The sequence below is a fragment of the Molothrus ater genome, chromosome 6, assembly GCF_012460135.2.
Source record: "Molothrus ater isolate BHLD 08-10-18 breed brown headed cowbird chromosome 6, BPBGC_Mater_1.1, whole genome shotgun sequence".
NCBI classification, from domain to species: Eukaryota; Metazoa; Chordata; class Aves; order Passeriformes; family Icteridae; genus Molothrus; species Molothrus ater.
Window position 1 is genome coordinate 55,834,655 of NC_050483.2, and position 13,641 is coordinate 55,848,295.

General features: G+C 40.2%; 1 protein-coding gene across 1 annotated transcript in view; it reads right to left on the bottom strand.

The window, feature by feature from the left end:
- SYNE2 (spectrin repeat containing nuclear envelope protein 2) overlaps positions 1-13,641 on the bottom strand; it is a 159,428-nt gene that overhangs the window by 108,614 nt on the left and 37,173 nt on the right. Inside the window, 12 exon segments of the mRNA XM_054515169.1 lie at positions 163-543; positions 1,218-1,524; positions 2,863-3,032; positions 3,380-3,668; positions 3,774-3,893; positions 4,298-4,500; positions 5,274-5,386; positions 6,105-6,270; positions 7,220-7,420; positions 8,653-8,754; positions 11,119-11,280; positions 11,980-12,138. Coding sequence (XP_054371144.1) covers positions 163-543; positions 1,218-1,524; positions 2,863-3,032; positions 3,380-3,668; positions 3,774-3,893; positions 4,298-4,500; positions 5,274-5,386; positions 6,105-6,270; positions 7,220-7,420; positions 8,653-8,754; positions 11,119-11,280; positions 11,980-12,138 — 2,373 coding nt within the window.

Here is a 13,641-nt window from a genome sequence, read left to right on the forward strand (position 1 = left end):
CCCCCAGTTCATTAAGAGTGTTTTGAGTCCTACAATTATCTCAATAAAGAAACACTACATACTTTTTATTTTAGAAAGGTTTTATAGCTTTTTAGTTTGATACCATGAGTAGTTCTCTTTTACAGATGTGATGGGCTCCATAACGCAGAAACTGCAACATACCTGTGATTTCAACTGATTTTGCTCAGCTGATGGTTCTTCCATTGCTGGACCATCCTGTGATTTCAACTGATTTTGCTCAGCTGATGGTTCTTCCATTGCTGGACCATCCTGTGATTTCCACTGATTTTGCTCAGCTGATGGTTCTTCCATTGCTGGACCATCCTGTGATTTCAACTGATTTTGCTCAGCTGATGGTTCTTCCATTGCTGGACCATCCTGTGATTTCCACTGATTTTGCTCAGCTGATGGTTCTTCCATTGCTGGACCATCACACTCAGCAAGCTTCTCAGAGACAATTTTCAGCTCAGTGCTCAGATCTGTTGTCATATCCTGAACCTGCTGGTCCTCTTGAACAGGGCTTTCCAATGTCTGCATGATGGTCTAGAAACAAGGAGTTTCTAGGATTAGTCCAACATTATCTCAAACAATCATCCACAGACTGTTACAGCTTTTCCAGGACTCACCAGCACAACAAACTTGCTTTTTTCCCATAGAATATCTGGCTAACCACAGGTTAAACACAAAACTATCTTGCTCTCTCTTTCCAGCATATCATGGATTCCATCATGAACAAAATTTTAATGAATAGAAGGAAACAGAAGGGTTGGCATTTCATAGAAATGTACTTGTAAAAAGGATGCTTTCTCTTAAAATGGATGAAACATTAGAGACAGAATGCCACACAGGATACAAATGCAATTTGCATCACCTTGGGTGAAACCAAGAACAAGCAAGATGCTGGAAAAGAATCTTTCAGATGTTTTCCAAATTCATCCTTCCCAAAGGAAGAAGAGCTAATGTAAGAGCAAATGCTTCATATTATAGCTATCCAAATCTGTTTATACAGGTACAAAATGTTCTTCACATTTACTTGGGTCTCATTTGTTTCAGTATTTATCCCTCAGAGAGAGAGAGGGAGGGAGATATTCCCTGCCCTTTTTCAGAGGAACTTGCTCCACTCCCAGCTTTACCCAAAACCTTCCCACCAGAATTACACCACAGCTGAACAGTGAGAACTGCAACCAACTGGAAAGGAAAGAGAGTGAGGTCCTAACCTGGAGCTGGCTGAGCAGATTTTCATGTTGGTGCTTTAATTCTGACCATTCTGCCTCTGTGAAGCAGGGATCAACAGTGTGGCCCTGTAGATTCTCCTGGCTTTTCAATTTGCTAAATTGGGAGGTCAAGGCTTCTGTTTTCTGCAGGAGGTCAGCATAGTTTGCCAGCTGAATTTGCTTCTCCTCCAAACCAGGCTGAAGGGCAAAAATCTCCTGTTGCTGTTTCTCCAGTTCCATTAGAGCCTGTTTCAGATCTTCTTTGCTTTGCTCATATTGCTCCCTGTTGCACTGAAGTTGCTCTTGAGGGCTAAGAAAAAAATGCAGTGTTTAATAGTATTAAAGAAACAAATGTATTGATTACCTGGAAAATGTCAAAGTGTGAGCTAGTCAACCATTAGAATGAACTTGAGTGTACTGAATACTTTTTTCCCCAGATTTTAAATTACTGATCAGACTGGAATTTTCAAGGTGAGAAAAAACACAGAAGTTATTGCAGATGAACTGGACTTAAATGCAGGACAAATGACTAACCCTCTTAAACCTTAACCTATAAATCCACAGTTTCTAGCATCTGAGATGTGATGCTCATGCTCTGTATTCTGCTTTTCACTGCAGAAATTCTGTTTAAAAAACTACAATATAGTTATGAATCTGTTTTCCTTGACTTCCCATGACAGCCTCCTGAAATGGAATATTCTGTAGAAGAAACTCATCACATGTAGTTGGGCGGGGGAGTGTTTTAGAGATACAGACAACAAAACCAGCACACACAATATGGGGTATGAGAGTACAATCCAGTGATTACTTGCCTGACCTTTACATTGGATTTCTCTTCTTGTGCTTTATAAGCATGCATGCTGATCTGCTGCATGTGAACAGGTTGCATTTGTCCACAGGAAGTATGCAATGAGACAGAAGTAACATTTGTATGTTCACATTTAGTGATGGAGCTAGATATCTTCCAGATGGAACTTAAATGCCAACATTGGAAAATATGATCTCACACAAACAAATCCAAATAAACAGTCTGGATATAATTCTGTAAAGTACAGCAGGATAATTGAGGACAAAAACAATGCTTCATTGTTTTGGGTTCTGCCCCTCAAGATTAATATTTTTGGCAATAACAAAACACAGCCTCGCATACGTGAAGTGCTCTTGCATCAAGTTCCCCATTCCAGCTCCTCACTGCTGTTGTTCCTGTGGTGCATCTGCTATTCACAAGGCTGATCCTGCAAGGTCCTGAGCATCACCTCAGGCATGCAGAGCACCTCCTCTCCTGTTTTTAACAGTGTGAATAGCTCTGCATTCTGCTGTGCTGGATCCAACACAGCCACAACACTCCATCTTCCTGAGCGCCTCCTGTGCTGGTTTTACTGAGAGCTCAATAGTAACAAGAGGACACAGAAGATTCTCTGGCTATTCAGGGCCACACCAGAAAGTATCTCTGGCTATTCCCCACCTGACCATTCAGGCCAAACTGTGACCTGCCCCTCCACAACTCTGCAGAAGTACAACTGTTTGTGTGGGCACCTCGTTCTGCCCCCAAAGAACAGAAAGTAAATTGAATGGATGCAGGAAGAAAAGAAAACAATCAATATAGGAGTAAGTGATCTCCACTGCCTCTTGGCAAATTCCACATTACCTGCTATATTCAGTGGCCAGCTGACAGAGGTTTTCCCACTTTTTCTGGAGCTCAGAAATAGTCTGCTGAACCTCTGCCTTCTTATTTTTCTCATTTCTCAATACAGTGTCTCCTAGAGCCACCATGCTCTGCATTTTGGCCTCACCTTCATCTCTGAGACTTGTGATTTCCTGTATTAAAAAGAAGCAGAAGCAGTGCATATACAATTTTTTTTGGTTACAAAGTAAAAGGTTCTACCATTATTTTTTTTCATACTTTTCACACTGCTATTCAAGTCTTCTTCTAATATATTACATAGCCAACACAGATACAGGTAGATCATCTAATTTTCAGAGTCTGGGACAATTAAGCTGCCTTATTAATTATTCTCTACAAAGAAGACTCATATTGTTCTGACAAATAAACAAAATGCTCAAATGACAGAACTACAGGCCATGAGCAGTAGCAGTATCTTTCAGAAGGTACTGACTCATCAAGCATTAGCTTGAGGTGAAAAGGAATATATTTAACACAATACCTTTATCTGATTAATCCTTTCATCTGATGGCAACTCACTTCCTTGTGAACTCATTTTATTAAGAGCCTCTTCAAGCTTTTTGATCCAGCAAGAAACATCCTGGGCAAGGTCTTCAAAATTCTGTCCTTCCACTGGAAGTCTCTCAGTATTCCCTGCCATTTCACTGACATGTGTTATCAGTGCATGGTACCTGCTGATAAGGTTACTAGCTTCTGAAAGGGTTTCATATTCTGTCAGCCCAGCATCCTCCAAGGAATTTGACAGCTGAGCCAGGGAGTCAAATGGTTTCCTGAAAAATAAAAATAATAAATTAACCAACATCTATTTGTTGTAACAACATGGAACTATCTCATTTAGAAGACAGTTCTTAGAAAGTGACCAAAAAACCTAATACCTCTGCATTAATAGTGTTTTATAGACATCTTCAAGTTCTGTATCATCTTTAGTGAGCTCTTTTACTTTTTCCTCCTGAGCAGAGAGCCATTCTTTCAAGGCCATGCTGCTTTCTTCAAGGCTAAAGGAGGTACAAATAGAGACTCAGGTCAAAATGAGAGGCATCATATGGCTAAAACCTGCTGGCAGCAGTGTTTTGCTGAAAAAATAACAGAAATATGTTATTAAAATAAAAATAACATATGTTATTAAAAAATAACAGAAATGTGTCTGATCAAGCAATATTTTAAACATAAGCCTAATTTTAACTACCTCTGTTCATGACAATGAAATTGTCCATAGTTTCCATACAGGTCTGCTATGAAATTGAAAAAACAACCCACATGGAACATACAACAAAGCATTTGATTAAAATACCATCTCTTGTAAAGAGAAGGGTTGCTTGCCATTCCCTATGGCTGTTTAATAATGAATCGTCTGATACCACTTGTGATTAAAATGTCAGACACAAGATTAGCTCCCTACCTGCTGAGCTGCTGGAGAGAGGCACCAAGCTCCTGTTCCCTTTTCTGACATTTGGAGATCAACCTCTGCAGCTCTGCCTCCTGATCCCTCACACTACTGTTGAGGTGGTTAATGCTAGCTTTGGGCAAGTAAGGCTTCACTTTATTCAGTAAAGCTTTAACCTCTTGGATGTCTCTATCTCTGCCTTCAGATGTCAGGAAGTGCTGAAAAAGAACACAAACACAAGATCCATTTGTCAGATTTGCTGTAGTGTAATAGATATTTATATTTCAAGAGCTTTTCAGCTCCTGTTATCTCCACCAGTATTTTTTTCCCAGCAATTTCAGTTCCTGAAAAAGAATTTATGTTAATTCCCAGTTTGCTGACTATTGCACATGCAAATGGAAAAGCTGCTGTTTGTAAAATAAGGAGAAAGTGGAATTGATGACTCGTTTTCTCTACAGTACTGGTACACACAGAAACAGGCAAGCAGCATCCAAATCTAGCACTGACATCACTCTATCTCCTTCTGCTGCTTAACTGTGATTGCTTCTTGCAGATGTTGTGGCTTTTCCATCTGTTTTCTGTTCATTCTGTCTGATTTGGAGAGAAAATCTTGCTACAACAAATCAAATGCAAATTTTTTCACATTTGAGTCCATTGGGGGTCAGAATTTCATGCTACTCTCTACATATTTGAGTTTCTGCAGCCTTGCACACTGAAGTACTTGGTCAAGGTCCACTGATTTTCATCAACTACTGTCCTGCCTCTCACTTGCCCAAGTTGTCTGAACCTAAACACTGACACTTCATTTCAATTAAGTTTTATTTTCACTGCCCTTATTTTCCTAATGCTTTAAGTTACATGAGATGCTCTTCCAGACTCCAGTTATAAAACCACTGCAGGTGAATTCAGTCCCAAGAACAGCCTCGTAGGTGAAAAGAGCAACACTGCAAGAACAATCAGCTTTAGAGATTACAATAATTTAATACTTTACCTTTAGCCTCTGTAGTCTTTCTTCCAGTATGGCTTTTGTTTCTGAGGGCTCAAAGCAGTCCTTCAGAGACAGCTGAGTGCTGCTAAACCAGTCATTGAAATTCTTGCACTGACCTGAAAAAAAAAAAGGCACATTCCAATTTTTTTCATTAATTGCATTCTGTAAAAAAAATCCTGTTTAACATGAAGATTTCAGACAATTTACTATTACATTTATCAGTGCTACTGTCAAAGGTTGCTTTTCACTACAGAACATGTGACTGAAAATGCTGCAGCTCTTATTTTTCTTAGCTAACATTAGCTAACACACACAGCAGTTTGGGTAAACAAGACCTGGAATAGTCTAGTGGAAACCTTTCTCTTTTTCACACAGATTAATACTATTTAAAAAATATTTGAAGACATGAGATTATCTTTGGGCCAAATTTCCCACCTGCACAATCCTCTGTCTGCTTAAAGCAAAGAGTAACAACACTGTTTATTCTTGTAACTAATTTTAGATAAAAAACAACTGGAAAAAAATTAAGACATTGGATTTCTGTATTTTTAAATTAAATACTCTGACATTTGTTCTTGAATTATGTTTTACATTTCTTTTATCTAGTTTTTTTTAAATGCAAAAATAAGAAACCAAATACTTGGATTCAGACTGAGTGGCTTTCTGGGATCAAAATCCATTTTTCTGCAAATCTTTATCGTGCTCAGAACCCTGAGGCAGTTTGAGATATCAAAGCAGTTTCAGACACCTAACCAATTAATTGCACAACCTTTAAGTCATTATGGTGGTCAATTCAAACCTGTAAAGGTAAATAATTGAAATGTGTTCACTTACGATTCAAAACACCCATAAAGTGATCTTGAAGCACATGTTTCTTGCTATTGAATAAATCAGTGACACATTTAAGCTGCTTATTTAATTCATCCACATCAGGACAATCTGTCTCTTCCTGGAGTAATACGACAAGGTGCTCCTGTTGCAGAATTTTCTGGTGTATCTCCTAAGTTAAAAAAAAACAACCCAAAGAACAAAGCAGGAGAAGTTTTTTTAAAAGTAAATTTTGAAGGCCAAGCAGAAGTTCACTGCACAGAAGTGCTTTAGTACAACCTAGAGTTTTGCAAAAGGGTTTAGCAATTCCAGTGTGTCAAAATAATTTCTTAAATTATGTTGGCATTAGCAAGGCCATCAGTAGGAAAGTATAAGCACTAAACTCTCCTTGAGCAGTGTGTGTACACCTGTATGCACAAATAACACCACAGAATAGATATGTGAATAGTGCCATTGTATGTTCCAGAGCATGTAATACCTACAAACTATAATGCCTCAGCTGCCACAGGCATTATTCCACCCCCAAATTCCTTATTCTGTCTGTCAAGACCCTGTGGGCTGAAAGGTAGCTTAGAGGGAGCCAGAAAATTAATTAAAACTCTCTTTCCTCCATGGCTGTGATTTCACTGCCCCAAACACTAGAGGTCTGACACCCACAATGCACACAATCCACTCACTGCTCCACAGGAGGTTTAAATCTTGCCAGCCTAAGCCTCCAAGCTCGAGTTTCAGCAAATATTAGGCTGAAATTGTCTACTGGGAGCTCCCCTTGCAGCCAGGCTCAGGTGGCACAAAGGCATCCTCTGTGTATTACCCAGTCCTGGAGAACAGACAATCCAAACAGGCACTACTGCCTGAACATATCCTGGGTGGCAATACTGCTGCTGTGCCTAGGGTTAACCATTTCCAACAGCTGCAAGGGTTAAATATATCTGATAAATCCAGGAAAAAGAGGCTTTTCTTCCATGTTTCTGGCAGCTTAGGGAAATATTCAAGCCAGGCTCTTCACTTGAGTTATTTCAGTAGTCTACAATTTACACAGGATGAACACTTACGAACACTTGACCAAGAGAGAAATTATGAACAAATGTATAAAATATACACCATCTGTGGCATGCTACCTCTAGTTTAGTAAAGATCTCTAAGGTGTCTGAAGGAGATAAAGCTTTGAGGAGTGATTCAGTCATTCCAATCTGTGTCTTGGCCAGATCAAGGTCTCCTTTCAGCTCTGCTGTATTCACGGTGAGTTCACTGGTCCCTCGCTTGGCTGACAAGAGCTCTTTTATTAGCTCCATTTTCTGCACAACAGATGATCTGATGACCTTAAAATTGGAAATAAACATACATCAATTATACTGGATTGATTTCTCAGAACATTACAAAAATCTATGACAGACATAAAAAGAAATTAAGTGGTCTGAAGTCCAGATGTTTCAATTACATTTTGGTTTGATTTGTTTCCCTCCCACTCCAGAAATTGAAAAACATTTAAGTATTGCTTTTCTGAGGAGGAGTGATCTCAGCTCATCTTTATTAGTAGTTTTACTGGTGCTGTTCTATTTTATTTATCAATCTCTCCAGTGCCTACTCTGAGCTTCAGCTGCCATGAAACAGAGGGTTGCAGCTCTCTCAGTAACACACACCCCTACAGTGATTCCACTGGGGGAAATTCCCCACAATAACCCAAAAAAAAGCCAGCAGAGAGGCTGGGAGCTCTGGCTTGAGACTATTCACTAAGGAGCAACAGGTCTTGAACCTCATCCTTGGCTTGCATGAGGCAGCAGCTGGGTGGGATCACGTGGGAACCCCACCCCAGGGACTCGGGGCGCTCTCGAGGAGCACAGCACGCACAGCACAAGGTTGCTGAGTCCTTCCCTAAGCTCCTTAGATCACTTTACCCAGTGAAACTCCTCAGAGTTCACTGCCTGCTGAGGATAAACACAGAAATAGCTAAACAGGGTAAAGCTCAAGGTACATCTGAAAGACACTGTGAGAGAGTGATTATAGAACTGCTAGAGGAGCAAGGGAAGCTAACACAGTCTTAAACAAGAATTTATTCTTTGCTGTGTGAAGTTAACACAGAAAGAAGAAGATTTCCTTGTGATACCCCAAAGGAAAACATCACTCTGTGTAAGAAACTCTACATTACCAAGCTACATTGTCCAGGCAAAGGTAGAGTTTAAAATGGACAGTCAGTAAAGCTGAGTTCCTGGGATCCCCAAAGGGGCGATGAGATCCATTGTGCCCTGGTGTTGACCATGAGCTAAACACCAGATATTACTGACATCAGCCTCTTTGGGCAGGGCCAAGGGCCTAAAAAGGCACAGAAGTGAGAAAGACCTTTGTGTTTAAAATGACAGGTTTGATTCTATCAACCTTTAGCAGCCTCAGAGATACAACAAATGAAATACCACTCCCCACTGGCAACAAAATGCCTCCAACTCTTCTTGAGCAGATATAAGTAAAACGAGTAACTGATTGTGGCAAAGGCAGTACTAGAAGCAGGGCTATAGTGAGGAGGACTGGTGTATCAGCTGTAAAAGCTCCTCTGTACCTGTAGCTCCAATGGAGGTTCATTACTATTCAGAAGCTCTTCTATCTCAGCCACCGTGTTGTCGAATTTCTGGAGTTTCTGCTCTTGGGCCCGTAAGCATGCCTAAAGGTGGAAAAAACACATTGCTAACTGTGCTTCCCTCCAAATTAATGCTCTATGTTTATGTTAGAAAATTATATTAAAATATTCTGATTATGTATTTTGGTATATAGAGGTGACACCATTTGTTCACTTCCTGCTTATTTTTGCAATTAAGCATTTTTTGTATTTGAGTCAGAAACACCCTGTTTCTCAGACAAAGAAGCTGATAATGTAAATTTAGCATATATTTAAGAATCTTAATTATTTTTCATCAAGAAAATTTGCAGGAAAATAATTTTAATTTTGCATTTATGTCTTGCTGCTTCTACTAAAAGGGGTATTTTCAGATGTCATAGATTTCAAGCCAAGAATCGGCATCCTGATGGCACGTACTTTGGTATGGAAGTGATAAAATACAACACAGGCTGTAAGCACCTTTTAAATGTAAATCCTTTGCATATGAAAAGACCTCCACTCATTTGAATGTATTTTGGAATAAGTCAGTGATGTGAAGGTAAAATGCCAGCTTCAACTTATGAACAGGATAATGACATTGTCTCATATTCCCTAATCGATATTCCAAGCTCCCTGAGGACAAGCCTTCCTTTTGTAGTCTCTGTAAAAGCAATCATCAAAACCCATTCATGTGCTGCAGCCCTCAAAAGAGTTTGCATTTGCATACAGGCTACAGGGGAAAGCAGAACTTCTCTCACATTTTTTACAGATACTGAAATTATCCTTAAATACACAGTCTAATAATCCACTGCTCTGCGCTTTTGTGACAGGCTCCCTGAAAAAACATGCACCAGTGCTCACAAAGGACCCTGGATTTCAACCCTGGGTAATGTGATACACATTGCAACAGTTGGGGGTCTTTCTGGAATTAATATCAATGCAGAGGTGTTTCAGGATCAATAAAAGGAATAATAATAATAAAGTGATAAATGAACCTGATGCCCTCTGCACTTGGAATCGTTTTACAAAAATTCAAACACATTGGGTTCAGTTTTCTCTCCTTCTATTCTGCTTTATAATAATTGCTCAGGGGAAGATGGTTTCTGTGTCTCTTGCCCTCTTCTCCCTCCTCTTTTGAGCATTATGTCTCACAAGGAAGCAGCAGAATAACCTTACTGTAGCCACATCCAGCACAGCCATTCCTAAGGAGGGGAAGAGTCACACTGGGGGCACAGTCACATCACGCTGGACTTGACCAGTTTCCAGGTAACAAAATGGCCCTAAAGATGCATTTTCCACCTGGTGCATTTTTACTGGAGCCTCCAGGGACATAAACTACTCCAGGCAAAAACTGACAATACAATGGTAGAGACAACAATGATGTGAAAAATATCCACTTCTGCACAGCGGATATGCCACTGTTTCCTGGTGAAGATCCATACACAAATAGCACCTTGGCTTTTCACTTCTCTGCAAACTAAAACAAATGAGCAGTGCTAACAGTAGGAAGAAAGCTGCAAACAACCATAATAAAACCCAGGCCATTTGTAGCTTGTAAACACTGAGGAAAAACTGCCTGCAAATTTTCAAACAAGAGGATATGAGATGTATTTATATATTTATGTCTTAATCACTCAATTTCAAGCGGGAAATTATTTTTGCTTAGTAGACACTGGTTATGACCACGATGAAGCAGCACAGCTGGTCCATTGTGGCCCTAAAGCTAGAAATTAAAATATTCACCCCCATACATGAAGCTTTCAATGGCACAGACCTAGTGAATGTGTTTTTACACACAGCTGCACCCTGACACCAAGAATTAACATTATAATCTGTGCCAAAGGGGCATGGGCAGCCCAGGCTCTGCTGCTGCTTGCCCATGTGCAGCCCCTGGAGTTGCTCTGCAGCCACTCTCTGCTGAGGCTGCAAAAAGTTACAGAGAGGAACATACCAGGACAGGGGGAAAATAAACCACCTCTGAAACCTCTCCTTGAGCTGTGCTTTGCCCAGCTGTCCCAGAGGCTCCAGCATCTTCACTGACAGGCCACTTCTACCTGGAAAACTAATCATTAGCCTATACAGAGTCTTTTCTTTCTTCTCTGTGCACTGCTGCACTCCAGGCTACAGCCTTCCAGGCCTTCTCTTTGCTCCATCTTTGTACAGCATTCAGTGTTGCACTGATTGAAAACCAGTGCAGTGCAGTGTTGCACTGATTGAAAACCATTAACTACACATATACACTATCTGTGCATTAGTTTTCCAAGATATTTCCCCAAAAAAAGGCAACATCCTTAGTGCAACCATCCATGCAGATGGGTGCAAATGTTACAACTTCCTCTCCTGGTATATCTATGCAACGAGCATGTTTATAGCCCAAAGCCCATATCAGTATAGTATAAAGGAAAGGTAAAAAATTGCCATTTAAATTACCTTCAACTGAGCAAGGTACTCCTCAGTCAGGCAATGGTCTTCTGCATTCTTGAGCTCTTCATCTGCCCAAGCTTCAATTGTGCCAGATAAGTTCAGGAGTTTGTCCCACAAAGCCTGAGCTCTCCCCAAATTATCACAGTAATTTTCGGTCTTTTCATTGATCTACCATTGATAGGCAGAAAACACACACAGATTTCAAAAAATGTTGAGTTATATTCCAAAAGCAAAAGCAGCACAAGAAAATCAGAGCAAGATGAAACCACTCACAAAAACAAGAGCAGAAAATGGGGGAAAAAAAAAAATCTCGTGTCTTCACAGTGAACTGGTCATGGAGAAGATACTTAAATCCCTGCCACACATGTCACCAAACATACCAATCACAACAGCAGCTTGCCAGTTTTAAGGCAGGTTTAGGAAGGAGCCTTGCTCATTAATGTTTATCTACTCCCAGTAAATACCATTTAATCTCAGTATTGATGCACTGCTTAGATTGACAGTGGCAAACATTTCCCACCTAAAGCACCAGCACTATAATTTTCCAGATTTGTCTCCAAAGTCTAAATCCATAGAAGTTGTTATGGAAGCTTACAGATTCATGCAGAAAACACAAATATTGCCTTTTCTGCATTTTCTAGCATTATTTACTGCCAAGGAGTACAGACAATATAAATTACCTGACAGATCAGACATGTTACATCCATAGATACTCTGCAAGCTTTGCTCTGGTAAACACTTGGATTTATCTCTTAAGAATCCCTGCCATATTGCACTTAATTTATTTGAAATATTACACCCACATCAGAATCAATTACTATAATGCATAACAGATAAGACCACCCTGATAATTTACTTTTTACATACATCCAGCCATCTGTCCACAATAATGTTAGCCTCATTCTCGAACGGAGGCTCCTCAAAGCTTCTCATTTTATTCAGCTGGAATTGCAGGTTTTTGCAGATCTGATTTATTCTGTCTACATCTTCAGAGTGATCATTAAATTCCTCTTTTGCCTCTTCAATCTGTGAAAAAAACCACACAGATATTTGTGAGCATATTTGCTTATGATTGTTTATTCAGCAAAATATTTTTAAACTGATTTGCTGGGTTGGTTTTTTTTTTTTTTTTGCTTAGAGAAACAACAGCATTACATAAAATAATCTATTTTATACAATATGATGAGACTAGGAATGCATTCTGTGTTGTTCTATCCCTGCCATGCTGACAGGAATATTTCCCTGTTAGAAATCCATATTGTTCTGTTATTGGCTGCAGAACAGCTGAGTGGGAATACGGATAATTTATTTCTAAGAGAGCCAAACCCACGGTTTGCTTTTAAAGTCCTAAGTGCCAGATCCAAGGGGACTGTACATCCACACACAGAACCTTGATTACAGAGATAAACAATGCATAGTGTGATAATTATCTGAGATACTATTACAACTGCATTCTGAACCCCAGGTTTTGAATTATTTACAGAAAAAAGCTTAAATCCAATTTAAACACAGACAGTGTCAAATATGTCACAGCCAGAAAGTGAAACAACTCTTTCTCCTACTTTCTGTTTAAACACCAAGCTGCTTCTTTGTGTTTCATTGGAATGTCAGTGTTTACAAACAACATGGAAGCTTCCTGGAAAAGAAACACTGACCTCTAGTGCTAGGCACCTTGATGTGAACAGCTCTCTCCTTATTTCCCACAGACATCCTGGGAAATTACTTGCTCTTATACCAACCCCACCAGGCACTGAGCTCAGGGAAGGGATGGCAGAGCTGCTCTCACAAACCAGAACAAAGAAGAGAGGACTTTCTCTGCTATTATTTTGCATCATTCCATATAACAAATCATCAGCACTCAAGGACATGCCTGGACTGTGCCACAGCAATTTCAGACCACAGCTCTGGGAGTGGGAATTGCAGAGCTGATGGTGAGGAGGGAGGGTTGTTCCCAGAGAGGGATCTCCATGAAGCAGGGGCTGGGATATGCAGGCAATGCCCCCCTTGCAGCAGGAGCCCAGGTGATACAAGGTGCCCCAAGTCTCACTGGTGGGACCAAGAAGAGACCCTGTCTCTGCTAAAGGGGGCTGCCACAAGCAGACACCATCCCATTGCCTCAGGAAACACCACTTACATTCCTTCTTCAATCTAACCAGCCCAGGCACTGCAAAGAGCAAACACTCCTGGATGCTATGGGTGATGCCTCATCAGAAAGCCTAAAAAGAGAATCTGAACAACCAGTTACATCATCCAGGATATGTAAAACCTGTGCAGTAAAATGGTCATGATGGCCATGCTGCTGTTCACTACTAATCTGTTAACCATGGACAACTATCCCAGTAGCTGTATTCACTTAGCCAAGAAGCTGGATGTCACATTTCTGACAGAAAAGATGGAAAACTTTAAACTAAATGAAGAGGTGTCCAGCAGTATCTGCTCATTCAGCATGAATAGCTCATCAAGTAATGTAAAAGCTACTGCCAATGTTTAACTGCTGTCACAGACAGCTTGGAGCAAAAGGACAGGACT